This window comes from Salvia splendens, chromosome 1 (genome assembly GCF_004379255.2).
Source record: "Salvia splendens isolate huo1 chromosome 1, SspV2, whole genome shotgun sequence".
NCBI classification, from domain to species: Eukaryota; Viridiplantae; Streptophyta; class Magnoliopsida; order Lamiales; family Lamiaceae; genus Salvia; species Salvia splendens.
In genome coordinates, this window is record NC_056032.1 from 16,749,255 (window position 1) to 16,767,649 (window position 18,395).

Here is an 18,395-nt window from a genome sequence, read left to right on the forward strand (position 1 = left end):
ACAGGTTCATTTTCTATTTGTAGTTTGTGTAACGTGTAGCCGTAGGAGCAGATTTTATTGTTGGGTGTCTCTGTCAAGTTTTACGAGTATACTACTTCATGGCTACAAGTAATTGCACGCGAAACGTGTTTGCAACTGATTTTTATTTCTTTCGACAAGAAAACAAAATCAGTTTGGGATATCATTTTATGCCATGAAGATATAACTAGGGAATTTTCAAACGCAATTATATATATAGGTTCATGATCAATTGAGATTTTTTAAGCTAATTGAGAAATGATATGCAATCTCAGCCACTCATTTTTATTAAATGAGTGGTCCAGATTTTGCCACACAAAAAATATTTTTAAATTAATTTATTATGAAAGGGTATAATGGTAATTTAAGTTAGAAACAAATGAAACACGCGTGGTTTCCAGCACTCTAATTCCATTCCCAATTTTCCTCCAATTCCATTCCCAAATTTCCTCCATTAAAGCAACGCCTGCACCAAATCTTCAACCAATTAGCCAATGGAAGGCGTTTCCGCCACCGTCTACCGAGGAAGCTCATGAGAAGATTATCCAAAGTAGGCGACTCGTCGCAGTAGTGGCTGCTCAGATCGGAGTCGCTGCGAAAGCGCTCCTCCTCCGGCGGCGTTCCGGAGGGGCACCTGCCGGTGTATGTCGGCGACGAGATGGAGCGATTCGTGGTGAGCGCGGAGCCTGATGTCAATATTTCTCTTCAAATTTTCAGGTTAGCATTCCCCGATTTTACCGATTCATTCACAAACTCCCTCGATCTCCAGCCGAAATTGATTTCAGATGTGGATGGTGGCGGTGACGGAGACACCGCGGCAGCGGATGGAAGGGATGGGGATTTGAGAGATGCGTTTGATATGTTATTTTTTAGTTATTGACATTTTAATACGAGTTGTTGACATTTGATATTCTCGCTATTGATATGTGAATTACAAGTGTTGTTTTTTAGTTGTTGACATTTTAATACGAGCTGTTGACATTTGATATTCTCGCTATTGATATGTGAATTATAAGTGTTTTTTTAGTTGTTGACATTTTAATACGAGTTGTTGACATTTGATATTCTCGGTATTGATATGTGAATTATAAGTGTTATTTTTTAGTTGTTGACATTTGATATTCTCGGTATTGATATGTGAATTATAAGTGTTATTTTTCAGTTGTTGACATTTTAATACGAGTTGTTGACATTTGCTATTCTCGGTATTGATATGTGAATTATAAGTGTTATTTTTTAGTTGTTGACATTTTAATACGAGTTCTTGACATTTGATATTCTCGATATTGAAATGCGAATTATAAGTGTTATTTTTTAGTTGTTGATATTTTAATACGAGTTGTTGACATTGATATTCTCGATATTGATATGTGAATTATAAGTATTATTTTTTAGTTATTGATATTTTAATACGAGTTGTTGACATTTGGTATTCTGGATATTGATATGCAATGATTTTGTTTCTTTGATTGGATGTGGTGACATGATATACTATCCTCTGTTTTTCTCCATTGAAGGCCTTCAAGAGAGCTGCAGAATCACTGGAGAAGCTAATGGATGCCACGAGGGAAGAGCTGCCGGACACCATGGCTGCCGTTCGATTATCTGGGATGGAGATCAGCGACTTGACAATGGAGCTCAGTGACAATGGTTCTGATTCGGAATTATTCTGCTTCAGATCTCGCGAGCTCGTGGAGGTGATAAAATTGTCCTAGGATCTGAGGCACAGTGTGCCGACGGTGTTGGAGGTGGAGGTGGATCCGAGCGGTGGACCTAGGATACAGAATGCGTCGATGGAGCTGTACAGGAGAAAGGAGGCATCCACGAAAATTAATATCACAAGTTGTTGACAAGTTGTTGACATTTTGCTATAAGTTGTTGACATTTGATATGTAGGCTATTGACATGTGTTGTATGATCATGATGCCAGAACTTGTGTCAAATAAAAAAATTAAGATAAAATAGTTGTTATTTTTTAATTACAAGAATTGTTTTTGAGTTGTTGACACTATATACAAGTTGTTGACAAGCTGTTGACATTTTACTATAAGTTGTTTACATTTGATATGAAGCCTATTGACATGTGTTGTATGATCATAATGCCAGAACTTGTGTCAAATAAAAAAATTAAGATAAAATAGTTGTTATTTTTTAATTACAAGAATTGTTTTTGAGTTGTTGACACTATACACAAGTTGTTGACAAGTTGTTGACATTTTGCTATAAGTTGTTGACATTTGGTATGCAGACTATTGACATGTGTTGTATGATCATAATGCCAGAACTTGTGTCAAATAAAAAAATTAAGATAAAATAGTTGTTATTTTTTAATTACAAGAATTGTTTTTGAGTTGTTGACACTATATACAAGTTGTTGACAAGCTGTTGACATTTTGCTATAAGTTGTTGACATTTGATATGCAGGCTATTGACATGTGTTGTATGATCATGATGCCAGAAATTGGGTCAAATAAAAAATTTAAGATAAAATAGTTGTTATTTTTTAATTACAAGAATTGTTTTTGAGTTGTTGACGCTATATACAAGTTGTTGACAAGCTGTTGACATTTGATATACAAGCTGTTGATATTTTCATATAAGTTGTTAACATTTGATACGAAAGCTATTGACATGTATTGCATGATCATGATACCAGAACTTGTTTCAAATAAAAAAAATTAAGAGAAAATAGTTGTTCTTTTTTAATTATAAGAATTGTTTTTGCGTTGTTGACATTTCAATATAAGTTGTTGAACTGATTGACATTTCATATATATTATATACTGCTAAGTTCAAAAGTCAGAAACCACAATAGTTGTCCATGGTTTGTGTGGGTAGTGCAGGTTTTAGGAAGAAGCCTTCACCAACCCAAAGTTCGATGAGTTTAGAGGCTCGTATCTCACAATCTTTCGAGAATGCACCCAGGTAAAGGAAACAACCTTGAAGTCTAGCGGGCAAGTAAAGGTAGCTCTATAGCCAAGATCTCCAAGTAGGAACCCTCCCCCATTGCAGCAGCATCAGCAGTATCTTTTCTGTCTCCTGAATGAGAAGACCACCAACCACAACCAGTGACAGAGGAAGACCTTTACATTTCTCGGCGATCGATCTTCCAATTTCCTTCAAGTGAGGAGGGCAGGGCAATGTAACATCATCATTATCATTTTTCAGCATATCACCGAAGGTAAGATAACAGAGCAACTGCCAGCTGTGCTCCAGCCCGAGCGGCTGCATCTCATGAAGTAAACTAGATTTTTCAGATATTTTATCAGAGACTTCCCGAAGCCTAGTGGTGAGAAGAATCCGACTGTCGTTCTCCTTATCCGGCAAAGCGTGCGCGATCCACGATTAGAAACTTGAGATTGTAAAGCTCTTGATGTAGGCGCTGGAGCAACGTCTGCTTATCGCCCTGAGTGGCATAGTGGCTTGCTTGGTAGTTCTTGCTCTCCATGATTACTAGCAGTTCATGACCTCACCTATAATTTATTTACTACTATTAAATATCAAATGAACTTTGTAAATTTGTTAAATTTAGTCGTGCACCAAAAACATTATTCCGATAATTCATACTAAGAAACATGTTTTTACAAGCAGGACGAAATTAATTGATATCAAAATCATAAAAATAAAAAAATAAAAACACTTTGACGAACTTTCAGTAGCCAACTTCATTTAGAACTTTCATCAAACAGTTGGCAGAAAGATGCAACACTTACATACCAGCGCATAATTCGTGACGCTCTTCACACCTCCAGAACCACTGCGGCCAGCGCGATGGAACTCATCCTCAACGTACAAGCTGATCGGCGCAGTCTCTTCCTGTAAATCACAACAATTAAACCTTATCCACAAACTCCTTAATATCCCCTTGATTCCATCGAATTAAATTTGAAAACGTAAACACAACCTTCAAATAGTTTCCAACTAGAGAAGCATACACCAAAAATGTGTACTCGGAAGACGGCGCCAGCCCCAAAACCAGCACCTCCCTATCAACAAAGGCTGAATGTCAATTTGATTATGTCAACAACCATTCTAATAAGTATACACTATGTCAATAACAAGTATATCCTGTTTAAAGCAAGCACACTTATCTTATTACTATTATATCAATTGTTAAAGTTTATAATGTCAACAACAATCCAAACAAACATACACTATGTCAACAGTATACAATATCATCTCAATGACAAGTATATGCCGTTTATAGAAAACACAAGTATATTATTATAACTATGTCAATAGCTATTGTATGAAATGTCAATAATCTTAAAAATTTAAACAAATCCTTAACTGGAAGAAGATGCTTGTTCTCTTCCATTTTTTCCAGCAGCATTGTTCATTTCCATCTCTTCCGATTCTACCATCGCTAATCAACAAAAAAAGTAGAAATCGAATTAAATAAAAAACTGCGAGATCTCTGCTAAAATCGCGAGATAAAAGCAAAATTCGGCATTGAAATGAGCAGAAATCAGTATTTTCATATTTTCCCCAAATGTTCAAGCATTTTGATAAAAACAGCGAAGCGAAGTTGAACCTCAAAATAGCTGATTCCTCGACTTTCTGGATTCTACACAGAGCTCCGGCGACAAACGCGAACAACAGCAGCGAAAATATAGGTAGCGATTTCTCTCACTAAAAATCAGTTCACATCCAATACAATTGATAATACAAAGCCTAATACCTCCAAATCCATACTCAAATCAACAATTAAGCTTCCAGCGAAGCGACGACGTGAGAAGCGAAGGCTGTTCGGAGCTTCGTGCAGCAGGAGCGGCGAAGCGCGATGAACAGCGGCAATGTTAAACCGCGAGAGAGAGAGAGAGGGCGTGTCTGGAGGCGTCGTCGTCTCTGGCTTGATTGATGATCGGCGAAGACGATTGATGGTGGCGATATATATTAGAGAGGGTTTTAGAAAATGATTTCAAATCTAATTATATTTTTTTCCACCATTTGATTAATGAAATGATACTTATACCCCCGTGTTGACATAATGTGATAGTTGTTGACATTTCGTTAATCTTGTGGATTAGTGGCTTAGATTGCATCTCATTTCTCAATTTAGCTAAATAATCTCAACCTAACAGCACCCTATATATATATATATATATATATATATATATATATATATATATATATATATATATATATATATATATGGATGTATTCATTTCTTTTTCCCATATTTCCTTCTTGATCTTAGCCGTTGATTTTTGAAATCCTATGGACTAAATTTGTTTGTAAAAACATTAAATTAAATGATTAAAATACCCGAAAAGGGCTAAATTGGAAAGCAATATGTTGGTTGGTTAGGGAAATTCCATAATCCACGCTTATGAAGATCTGGACGGTTTTTCTTCCGTGCAACACACTCCAGATGTGAAACTCTCCACACTCCCCATGCTGCAATTGATATTTTCGATCATCACTGTTTGCAATTATCGGATCATCACTGTTTGCAATTACCGGATCACACAGAGCCACGACGGGAGGAAATCAGCAGCATCCGTTCAACGGCGACCCTAGTGGCGGCAGTGCTGGCTGATCAACAACGATGATGGAGAGTCGCGGCTGCGACGAATCGTAGCGGCGATGAGAGAAGAAGATAGGCGGAAAGCTGAGCTTTCGAGCTCACCGACGGTGATGACGGAGTACAGATCGGAGGGTAGAGAAAGCGAGGTTGGGAACAGGGGCAGTAGCTGCGCGAAGGACAGCAGCCGTGCAGCAGTTCAGCGACGGAACACCGACGAAGGAGGAGAGCAGACCTAGACAATGGCTGACGGCGACGGAGAATTTTCTAAGAGAGAGGGAGCGCTGCGTGAAAGGCGATGCGATACTTTGTTGAATTCTGATCTTGGGAGTATAATGCGCAGTTTAGTTTCTATAATGCATTATTTGTGATATGTAATGAACATTTATCCTGATCCGTTTAATTTAAGTTGTGCCTTGGTTCGATATTTGGTTCACGTTTCTTGTTTTCCCTAAGGGTTTAACAAGCCTAGGGGCTAGGGTGTAGTACGTTCTAAGTCTAAATAACGTTGTCCAAATACCCGAGCTGCAGTAATTCGTCTGGGGTCGCACATTCATAGCGCGTAGGTTTTTTTTTACTGATGTACATAATGTACATATTATATAGTATAATGCGCAATTTAGTTTCTGTAATGCATTATATGTGATATGTAATGAACATTTATCTTGACCCGGTTAATTTAACTTATGCAGTGTTCGATATTTGGTTCACGTTTCTTGTTTTCCCTAAAGGTTTAACAAGCCCAGGGGTTAGGTCTAGTATGTACACATTAATAACAACGTTAACAAAGACCATTGGTTTGATTTATAAAACTAGTGTTTAGTTATAATCGCGGATATGCACTAATTTTGACTGATTTACATAATGTACATATTATGTAAGAGACGAAGGCCCTTTCTTCCTCTACGGCTCTTCGGCTCACCCTGATCTCCAGCTGTACTTGGGTCACCTTGGCCAATCTATGCCTGAATCTTTTCTCAAGTGCTACCGGAATTACATTGTCGATCGCTTCGTCGATGTCGAGTCTTAGCCGCTTCTCTGATATGGAACAAACAACATAAAACATCAGAAAATTATCATTAAAACAGAATACAACATGATATGCGCACTTTGAATCTTCACTGAGTTGATTAACCCATATACAAAATACATCTCATAATGCCTAATATACTCCAAATAATTACAATAACCTGCTACATAATGCACTACCTAAACCAAATAATGCACATATGTAACCTTCACTGAGTTGATTAACCCATATACACAATATCTCTCATAATGTATAATGTACTGCACATAATGACAATTAGATAATCCATAATGCACTGCCTAAACCAAATAATGCACATATGTAACCTTCACTGAGTTGATTAACCCATATACACAATATCTCTCATAATGCATAATGTACTGCACATAATGACAATTAGATACTACATAATGCACTGCCTAAACCAAATAATGCCCATATGTAATTTTCACTGTGTTGATTAACCCATATACACAACTTATAATGCATAATATACCGCACATAATGACAATTAGATACTACATAATGCACTGTCTAAACCAAATAATGCACATATGTAATCTTCACTGAGTTGATTAACACATATACACAATATCTCTCATAATGACAAATACATACTACATAATGCAATGTCTAAACCAAATAATGCATATATGTAATCTTCACTGCGTTGATTAACCCATACACACAATACCTCTAATAATGCATAATATACTCAGATAATGACAATTAATAGCTACATAATGCACTACCTAAACCAAATAATGCACATACGTATCTTCCAATAACCACAAATAATACCATGAATAATGCTTAATATACTGAACATAATGCATACATCATAGTACATAATGCCCAGTCCAGTATAAATAATGCACATAAATTGTTTTGTTAAGTTTAGTATCTAAAACAAACAATACCCTACACATGGCCCTAACATGCATGATATACTGCAAATTATGCCAGTATACAGCTACATAATGCACTGCATATTCAAAAGACAACATGAACTGAGAGTAATGAGGATTAATACATATACCACAACAAATAATGCATCAGTCAGAATAATTAATGCATAAAACTTGCTCCATAATGCATAAGACAAAGCAAATAATGATCATGATAAAATCACATTACAACCTTATCAATCTATTCATCAAACTGAATCCTCTGTAATAATCCGAGTCTACAGCCCAATACAAACACTGATTATGTTTTAATCAACATAATGCATACATCATTGTACATACTGCACAGTCTTGCCTACATAATGCACACATACACACCAACGAAACCAGTTAAATTCCTTCATCCAAATCGACAAAAAACATAGATATAACTGAATAATCAACCAAATCGTCATTAATGGACAGAATCGACAACACACTGAACACAAAATCGACAATTTCCAGAAACATATACAAAATCCGTATGGTTTCAATCACAAAAATCGAACATATACCAAATACAACTCAACAATAAACTAAAAAATTAAATAATCGGCGCGCGTGAAACCAAAAATCAGTACTTTAGACCTGTGAATCGGCGACAGACGTTGATTTTTGCGGCGAGAATCGACTGTGTAATTGATTTGTCTGCGACTTGAGAGGCGGCTAGGGTTTCGACGGTTTTGAAATGGTGGGAAATGGTGTTTATCGTGGGTTGATGGGATGGAATGAGAGAGAGAGAGCGATTAGATGGAAGGTATATGAAAATCCAGCTTAATTATAGGATCTTCCGTTTTGAAAAATGTTACAGCCATCGTGTTTTTACTCTTATATCCTCATAATGCATAGAATAGTACAAATAATGCAACACGGGATCAGCTCTCCCCTTTTAATCTAGTCCATCCATTCCATCAATCTAATGGATGATATTAAGAAGGAAATAGACACTTAGGGAGGAAAAGGAGATTAACACTACCCTATATATATATATATATATATATGTATATATATATATATGGAGATAGAATTATATTCAATGTCGAACCAATTTTAATGACCGAACTAGAGAACAAATCATGTCCACCCATTTTGTTAATCTTATGGTCATAATTAATTCTCTAAAATATTATTAAATATTGTCTACATTGAATATAATATTATAAAAATAACGTGTGGGATGATTTTGTAATTTTAACTTTGGCAGTTATTGTCATTTCCTTGATTTCAGACAAGTTAATTTGGAAATGCATTTTACACGATTTTAATGCACTCTTCATTTGCAATTCAATCTTGAAATATATTCAGACATGTTAATATCATTATATGCCAAATATTCACACGATTCTAATACACTCCTCTGCCTGAATATGATAATGATATTCACTCGCAATTGAATCTGCTAATTTTCAGATTCCAATATCTCTATATAAACTAGTCCCAATTCCATTCATTCGCAATCTTCATGTTAATATGATAATGATATTCACACGATTCTAAGACACTCTTCATGTTCCTTTGAATATGCTAATTTGCAGAGTTCATTCTCTCTATATAAACTAATCCCAATTCCATTCATTCGCAATCTTCAGCTATCATATCTCTACTTCTTCGTCTTATTTGGTTGTATGGATTCGTCAAACAGCTTTACGCCTACAACGGACTTTACTAGTACATCAATGGATGACTCGAGCAATCCTTCTCACACAACTGAATTTTCTCCCGAAGCACGAAAAATACATGGAACTACTTCTACAGAAAATATTAACGACAATCATGGGTCAATATTCGATGAGTTACAATCTCCGGTTAGCAGCTCAATTTTTGATTCTGACTCCAAATCATCCGAGGATGAAGAACTAGAGCCAGGTAGTAGGAATACTTGTTCTGTTTATCACAGTTAATATTTGGCATATAAAATATATTGATGTTTACTTTTGTTCGTTGTAGTGAAATATATTTCGTACTGGATGAAATAAACTTCAGAATGAATGAACTCTTTTTTTAATCTCAGTGTCATACATCCCTGAATGTCCTTCCCAAATGAAGCCACATATTGGCCAAGTTTTTCATACCTTGGATGATGCTACAGTCTTCTATAATAAATATGCACGGCAGGTAGGGTTTGACACCCGTAAACATGGATCTAAAAGGGTTGGAGATCTGGTTACATGGCTATACGTTGTGTGTAGTAGAGAAGGTGAGAAGCGAGTGAATTATAAACAACCTGAGACTAAACGTTGACGTTCATCTAGAAAGTGTCTTTGTAAGGCTAAAGTTGCTTTTAAGTTTTGCAAGGGTACTGGTTATGTTGTTAAACAGTTTGAAGAGCGACATAATCACGATATGGTTCAATTACGTCACAAGCGATTAATGAGGCTCAATCGCAATATCGACCCAGTGCATCAGAAATTCATACAGATTGCGCAAGTGCAAATATCGGTCCCACGTTGACTTTTGGTCTGCTTAGCGAGGTCTTAGGCGTGATCTTAGAGCATATGTGGATGGTGTTGATGCGCAAATGGTATTGAATGATATGAAGCGGAAGAAGGAGATATGTTCGTCGTTCACCTACGACTTTGAGGTAAACTCTAAGGGCAGGCTTACACGTCTTTTCTGGTGTGATCCTATTGCCAAGCACAATTACCATTTGTACGGTGACATTGTCTCTTTCGACACAACCTACTCAACAAATAGGTACGACCAATAAGTAGTCACTGTTTTAGATTGCTCCATTTTGTTTGATTAGTTATGTTTGTTTATGTTTGAATGAAGAATTATTTATAGTTCCAGGTGATATAACATAATTACGGGATGAACTATTTTTTCCACTATGATATGTGTTCCTTTTTGATGGAATGTAGGTATTGTATGATTTTTGCACCATTCACGGGCAAAGACAATCATGGCAGACCCGTTACATTTGGTGCAGGATTGTTATCGAAAGAGAATGCTCCTTCTTTCGAATGGTTGTTCGAAAAGTTTGTTAAATGCATGGGCGCTGCTCCCAAATTGATCATTACTGATCAGGATTTGGGAATGAAGGTGGCTGTTGATAGTGTGCTAGTTGATACAAGACATCGATGGTGTATGTGGCACATCATGTTTAAGGTCACTGAAAAATTACCCAAGAATCAGCTCCACAATGAGGATTTAAAGAAGGAGTTAAATAAATGTGTGTGGTCGGAGTTGATAGATCCTGAAGAATTCAAAGAAACCTGGCACGAAATTATGGAAAAATACGGCCTTACAAACAACGAGTTGTTTTCGACAATGTTTGCCAATAGAAAATTTCGGGTATGTCCACAACATACTATTGTTCCAGCCTACTTCAGGGATTTTCCAATGAGTTCATTGATTAAGACCACCTCTATATCCGAGTCCCAGAACAGTTTCTTCAAGAGGTACACTAAGTCTCGATGTAATCTAGTCGAGTTTCTTATCCATTACAACAATGCGTTAGATGCCCAAAGGAGCAATAGCAACAGGTTTGAATATCATGACTCCAACACTACCCCAATGTTGAAAACAAATTCTGCACTTGAGAGGCATGCGTCCACAATCTACAGTGACGGTGGGTTTAAGGCAATTCAGGAAGAGATTGAGGAAGCAATTGATTGTTGCACCATGGTAAAGACTTCAATCGAGGATGACACTGAAATATTTGTGATCAATGACAAGTTCTCTAAGGACTGGTCCGTGTCTTATTCCGTCTCTGGAGATTCATACGTATGTGGGTGTAAACTATTTCAAAGACTTGGACTCGTATGCAGCCATATTTTTTGGGCCTTACGAAACAAAAAATTGAAGCTGGTTCCTGATCACTTACATGGGGGACGTTGGTTGAAGTCTAATTTTGTCAAGCCTGTTCATTGTGGTTTTGTTGACGATATTGAAAATGCTCTCATTATCGATTTGGCAACACAAGAATGGAGGGATATGCATGGTGATTATTTTGAGGTTGCACAGACTATTAAGGGAAACGTTGACCGAATTCGTGCATTCAGACAAATTATTGCTGAAGGGAAGAAAGCGATATTCGGTGAAGGGATTGTATTGTCTATTAGTGATAAGAGGCAAATGATTGAGAATTTGTATGGGTCTCAAGCCCGTAGCGAAATAGATGTCCATCCTCCCGACGTTGTCAAAACCAAGGGTTCAGGAAGACGGCCTCTTACACGCCTTGAGCAAGCTATGAAGATGAAGGCAAAACCTGGTCGTAAATGTGCCGAATGCGGCGAGGTTGGTAATCACGATGCAAGAAATTGCAAAAAGATTAAGGAGAAACAGAAGAAAAAGATCGTCATGATGTTTTGATGTATTTTCTTAGTTTTATAACTTTTTTATATTTTTCTTAGATTAATATATTTTCTGTTGCGATGAATATAGTTTCATAACAAATGAAGTAATTACGCTATTCAAACTACGTTTTGGATGGATGAAATAATATTCTGGGTTGATGAATAAATATCTACACAGAATGAACAATTTTTAATATTGTGTGATCTCTATATATTATCAACTATGTTTTACTGAACTCATAAAATGTTTTTTCATATTGTAGTCAACGTAATTCATAGTAAACCCATGTTTCCGCAGCCCTCAATATAAAAATTCCATAATATATTATTTAAGCTAATAAAATTGACTAATAACTGAAACGGTCTCAATATACCAGTTTTGGTTACATTAATCATAAAACACAGGAAGATTTAGACTATTCGGTTTACAGTTTACGCGGGAAAAATTGTTCCGCTTTCAAATAACAAAACATCACTTCTTCTTAAGGTAACATGCTATCATATTTTCAACATCAATGTCCTTGTTTTTGCTTTCCTCTACGTAGTATCTCGTTGTGATGCGCTTGTTGTTGAGGCATTCATGACTGATTATTGCATTCAGCAAAGTTGAACAATATTTGGCCCTCAAGCTCTGCAGTAATCCCGTGCTAGTTTTTTTTAGCCCACTATTCCAATATTCAACGCGCTCACCCTTGTAAGTTTCCATGTGTCTCATCAGAAAGACACCACAATCTTCACCATTCGTTGTTGTCCTCCATGGCACTGCCATCCTCTCTATTCTTGCAGAGGAAATGGTTTTGCATTGTTGTACAAGGCCAATCTGTGTCAAATAATGACAGAAAAACAACCTCTGCAGACACAGTAAATCTGAGTTCAGATATATATTATTTTGTTATGTAGGAAGAACATTCACTTTAGAAGCAAAGAACACTGACCAGTGTCTCTGGAATGTCTCCGTAGTTCTTTGTAATATCGTTGTCGTCCCCATTTTTTGAATTGTCTATAACAGTGACAGCTCTTCTTTGAAAGCAAAAACATACAACATAGTTGTGTTCATTTGCACATATCGGGAAGAAGACCTATTCAATGAAACATTATGAAACATGAAATGACATAATAAATATTGAGAAGAAAACCTATTCAAATCTTAGACATGCCAGAAGTTTCATTATCATGTATTTTACCGTCTACACGTCCACCCAATTGTAATTTGGAATTCCATTCACTTCGGCTTCTAAGTAGTTACAAAACTTAGCACATGTGGTGTTGGTGTCCAGCTGTACATTAACAATGGTGTACAGCTGTACATTAACAATGGTGTACAGCTGTACATTAACAAAGTCAGGCACCACACTGCACGAAGAATTCATGTATATTAACCATTTGTACTTACACACGGGTACGTTGTGAAGAATAGTCGTCTTGAAGAGTACGGTTGTCGCCCCTCTTCCATGTTATTCAGGTAGGAAGCCCATGCATCGATAACTCCAACCACTACTAACTTTCGAGGCATTAACGAACATAATTCCAGTTTTGTAACTTTGACAACATCGTCATCGTAAACGAGCATATCCCTGTGCATTTTTAAACACGTGTTGTAGTGGCTTCTTCATATCTAATAAACCAGCACAGTAGTATTCTAAAGTTTAGTTTGTGTTGTAATTTATTCATTATATATTGTTCACCCTATAATCACTTTACTTCAAATTATAACAAAATAAGAAATCATACTCGTCTGTTTTATTGGTAGTAAGAATCCACTAATACGCTTCACTCTCCTCTTGAGATAGCTTATTTGTGAGCTTGACTGGTCGTACGGCGTATGGAGATCGTAACGCGTTGGAAACTTTCCTCTGCGTTCTCTTACGTACATCCATCTTCTCCATCACATTTTTGCTCTACATTTCGTAGTAATAAAAGCACGTCAAGATAGTGTAACATTCGTTTCAAAATAATGACATTTCTAACCTGCCTTTGTAAATCCTTACCTTGTTTTTGTCATAAACTACTAGCGTTGTTGTTGGCACTGGAGTTGCTGAGACAGGCACGCCATCATTTGATTTGGCATTCAAACCCTCATTCGCGAAATCATCATCGACATCTATTTCTTGAAACTCATCCAATACAGACTGTATTTTTGCCTCCACACAAAAATTCTATTCAGCAACGTATATGTAAACGTATTGTTTCAGCTATTATCAATAAACAAAAAGTCATACTTTTAATTAGTTTTTGTACCTGCACTCCAACATCACTTGGCTGCTTATCTTGATGTAGCCTGGAATTGCTAGTTGCGTTTTGTACATAATGGTCAGCGGTTGTCGTCGTAAGAACACCCTGACAGTTGTAGAGTAAGATTTCAGTGTTTGGCTGAAATACTTCAGACAATCCAAATATTGTTTCATATTATAGAGTATTTGGTTCATCATATATGATCATCCATATATGACTAATGAAGAATTGGTTCACATAAATTAGTACATGTACCCCATTATCCTTTGGCTCATTTTCTTGCTGTAGTATGTCAACGGACGTTGTGTTTTGGTCGATATGGATGCCGGTTGGTGTCATATGCACATCCTGTCAATTGTATTCACCAAATTCAGTAAATGGCTAAATGCCTTCATCCCTAAACCAACTTTGTTACATATTATGAATTATTTGGTTCACCAAATTTGCTCTATCATTAACTAATCAACAATAGGTTAACTATAGTTCAGTGCGATCGAACTATGTTTCAGACTATAGAACAAATTAGTTTCCCGAATGCGATTACAATAGTGCGAGAAAAGAAGTTCATTCATTTAACATTTACGTTCAACATCAGGACAAATTATTTCAAACAATGTAATAAGTCCAAAACAATTTTGCAAGAGATTTATTTACCTTATCCAGAACGCATGTTTGCCAGTTTTGTTTTGAAGAACGAGACTCATTTGGGAAGCAGTGTTTTAAATTAACGCAACTTGGTGGTGTAGTACGATCCTGGCAATTGTTAAAGAGCAGAAAAACTAAAGATATCCCCAATCAATCACACCACACGAAAAGTAAGTCTATCAGGTGCTAGGGAGTTGAAACATTATACAAAATACATATTAATTTGGTTCGCATATAGTTTAGCAGGGGCCATATTTAATTAATTACATACCAAGGTTAGATGTCTACGAATTACATCCCCGTTAACAATTACCAAAAAAATAAAGTTAACATCACCAAAACACATGAAAAGTCAGTCTTCAACCTACCTGTTTACCACCAACGTCAAAACCAAGATCAAATGATGCTCCATCAGTAGCCCATTTATTCCTTGCCTCAGCCACGCGCATCACCTTCTCCAAGACAGCAAGAAAGTCAGGATTGACAATTTCTTCTTCCTCCATAGCTTGCGTCATCTTCTCTACTTGATTCGCATCATCTTCTGGGTCCATCTCGAGCACGCCAATCATCTTCAATGAAGCCTTTGCTGCAATTTTGGAGCACTGGTCATCCTTCACATCAATAGAGACCTCTTCCATCATTCTCATCAGTTCGGCAATGTCATCTGCAGTCTTGTCCATTGTATCCATAAAAGCAAGCCTACGTTTTTCACATGCACTACCAATATTGTCTCTGGACTTCGCCCCGTTGCAAACTTTATTAACCTGTTCAATTGACCCCCAGTTCTTCACATCAAGGATTGGCTCCTTGTGACCTCTACCGAACGGCCATGGGTTGAGCTCCATCTTCTGCCGTTCATTCAGAAGTTGTGACGTCCAGCTCCTAATCGTTGGGAATGCACGTGGAACGATACGTGTCCTCAAAATGATCCTATCCACATAGCAAGGCTACAACAACAAACTTTTGATCAGAATATTTCACTAGGAGGTACTTAATACGTCATATATTCAAATAATTTAATCAATATGAATAGATATTCAACCTACCACAAGAAAAGAAATCGGGGCCAGTGAATGCCTTGTTCTTATCAGTAGCCCAAGTCTTATGAGCTGCTACAGCCATGTCCAAGACATACCCACACCAGTTGTACTCCTGCACATTCCATATATCATCAATGCAATCCATGATTTGCGAGCGAAAATAACCATCTGCGGCGGGGTTGACTAAGATAGAATCAAAAAGGAAGATAAAGTTCTTCCTGAAAAACTCCCCTCCAGCTGTATCACCTATCATATTTTCAATTAGGATCTTTGGACCCAGGTTTTTCCGTGTCCTTTTCACAGCAGCAACAAGCTCATCAATGAAGTTCCCTTTCTTTTGATGGCCATTAGTCCTGATCCTATTTGGACCTTTAGGCAACCCAAATGTCGCATGCACGTCTTCATGACAGAGATGGAGTATGCCATGTTGATACTTCACCCCGCAACTGTCTTGATCAAATCATACGCGAGTTTATGTGGAATTGATGTCACCTTGTAGTGTACTAGGTGGCTGAACCCCATTTCCTCTACGGCTGCCATCTGCTCATCGTTTAGCAACTCCATCATTTTGACGAACTGTCTGGTGCCTCTCTTTAAGCATAGACTCTCGACTTCATCATCAGAATTCACTGATTTGCTGCACTGTCCAGTTGACTGCTTCGCAGCTTCCTTTCTTTGTTTCTTCCCTTTTCCTCCAGCTTTTGTGGAGTCTTTATCACCTTCCGCAACAAACTCTTCATCCATTGCTCTGTTTCTCTTTGATCCTAAAATAAATATTTATTGTTAGACTGGATAATCAAACAGAATGTACTACGATTACAATTTAATAAAACACACCTTTGGCATTATCGGCTCCTGAAGTAGTATCATTGTTGCCACTGACGTTGTTGGCTTCTGAAGTAGAAACTTTGTTCCCATCATTGTTTTTACTGCCCTTGCCTTTCTGTACTCTGTCGTTGTTCTATTTTGACCTTCTTTCTTTATTAGCTCGTTCTCGATCAACTTTTGAAGCTCCTAAAAGTATCAGATAATAAACAATAATGTATAACCACTTTATTACCAAACTGCATACATGCATTTTATGAGATACTTCAGCTTATTAAATAATTAATTCATCATTATATACAATATGCGAACCTAAAATTTGGTCTCACAATCAATTGCCTGACTAACCTTCTATTTGTGGTGTAAAAATCATTTGCTGATTCCTCCCTGCTGTATCATTTCCACCACATATTAACGGCGACCCACCAGTTTTCATCATTTCTACCATACAAAAACAAATTATTAAATTTGATGCACAAGTATCACATTTTGTACTTAAAAAAACAGGAAATGTCTCGTAATTCAAACCTTTCAGCACGCTGACCGGCGTACAAGCATCAAGTAATTTCTGAACCTTCTCTTGTTGATCATTTACAGATTCGCCTTTATTTGTGTCCGCACCAATCTCCTTTCTAGATGCAACTATCGTTTTCTCTATGCACACCAAGTTCAAATAAACAAATCATACATAATGAATCAAATGCATAGAATGGATTGCTCTTAGAAGTAGTGTTATATGCACATCTTGTCAATATTTTTCCAAACCATATTAATATTACCTAGTGCTTTTAGAATAACATCCGGTTGTTTGTTGAGTGGTGGTAGCTTGGCTAATCGACTAGAAGATGGTGTTGACTTTGCACTAGCAGGAGTTTTTCCTATGTTTCCATCTGCAAGGAAAGGATCATACCAACACCATCAAAGAGATAAAATAATCATTTCATTTCATGATACAACCACATGTATTCATCTTATTCACATATTTTTTATGACCTTTACACAATACAGAGATTAGAACAAGTTCATCTTAAAATGAACACACTTCATATACCACACACATAAATCATTCACATACCACCAACTGACACAAATCAGAAGTAAATACTTCATCAGATGCAGAAAAGATTTCATATTATAATTGTATACCTTCAGATATACATACATACTACTTCAGCTAGTGTCGACAAGACTTCATCTTATAATTGTATACGTTCAGATCACATCTTTAAAACCTTCACACAACTCACCAATTTTGGACAGAATTGAGCCGATTCTGAAGATACTTCTTCTTATACTTTGACAGGTTCATTTACAGCAGTCTAACATACTTCATCCAACAAATTCTTAACACATCTATAAAACCTTCACCCAAGACAATAATTTTGGACATACTTCAACCAAATCTAAACATATTTCATCCTATAGGTTGATAGGTTCAATAACATTAGTCCAACATACTTCAACCAACAAATTCATCCAAGTTTCAATTAAAAACAAGAACGTTAATGAACAAAATACAAGTGAAACCGTGAACAAAATATAAATATAAACGTTTGGTTCAATCCGGTGTGTGCTAGACCTGGGTTTGGCTTTTGGAGGGCGTGGCAGTGTAGTTTTTCCAGATGAATGTCTTGGTACTAATTATAAGAAAAACGATCATCAGAATCTGAACAAAATTAACACATACAATGAACTAATTTGAAGTTCCGACACGCGATTTGCAAAACACAGATTCTGGACTAAATTATGGAACGAACTAAACTCACCGGGATCGGATCCATTTTTGGAACACAACGACCGCTCATCTATAACAAAAATGAACGAGATTAGTTC

The 18,395-nt window shown here is 36.8% G+C and overlaps 1 protein-coding gene across 1 annotated transcript; it reads left to right on the forward strand.

The window, feature by feature from the left end:
* Nucleotides 1–9,198: 9,198 nt before the first annotated feature.
* LOC121808088 (protein FAR1-RELATED SEQUENCE 5-like) lies at nt 9,199–11,836 on the forward strand. The gene is made up of 5 exons (XM_042208473.1): nt 9,199–9,388; nt 9,534–9,637; nt 9,791–9,919; nt 9,990–10,216; nt 10,384–11,836. The coding sequence occupies exons 1-5, from the start codon at nt 9,199–9,201 to the stop codon at nt 11,834–11,836; spliced, it is 2,103 nt and encodes a 700-aa protein (XP_042064407.1).
* Nucleotides 11,837–18,395: the final 6,559 nt, after the last annotated feature.

What these genes read in the sequence shown, in the direction of transcription:
- LOC121808088 (XM_042208473.1), top strand. Translation starts at nt 9,199, where the DNA reads ATGGATGACTCGAGCAATCCTTCTCACACAACTGAATTTTCTCCCGAA. An exon ending in TCAATCGCAATATCGACCCA is followed by an intron (nt 9,920 to 9,989) that starts GTGCATCAGAAA and finishes TGGTCTGCTTAG; the next exon opens with CGAGGTCTTAGGCGTGATCT. An exon ending in ACAACCTACTCAACAAATAG is followed by an intron (nt 10,217 to 10,383) that starts GTACGACCAATA and finishes GATGGAATGTAG; the next exon opens with GTATTGTATGATTTTTGCAC.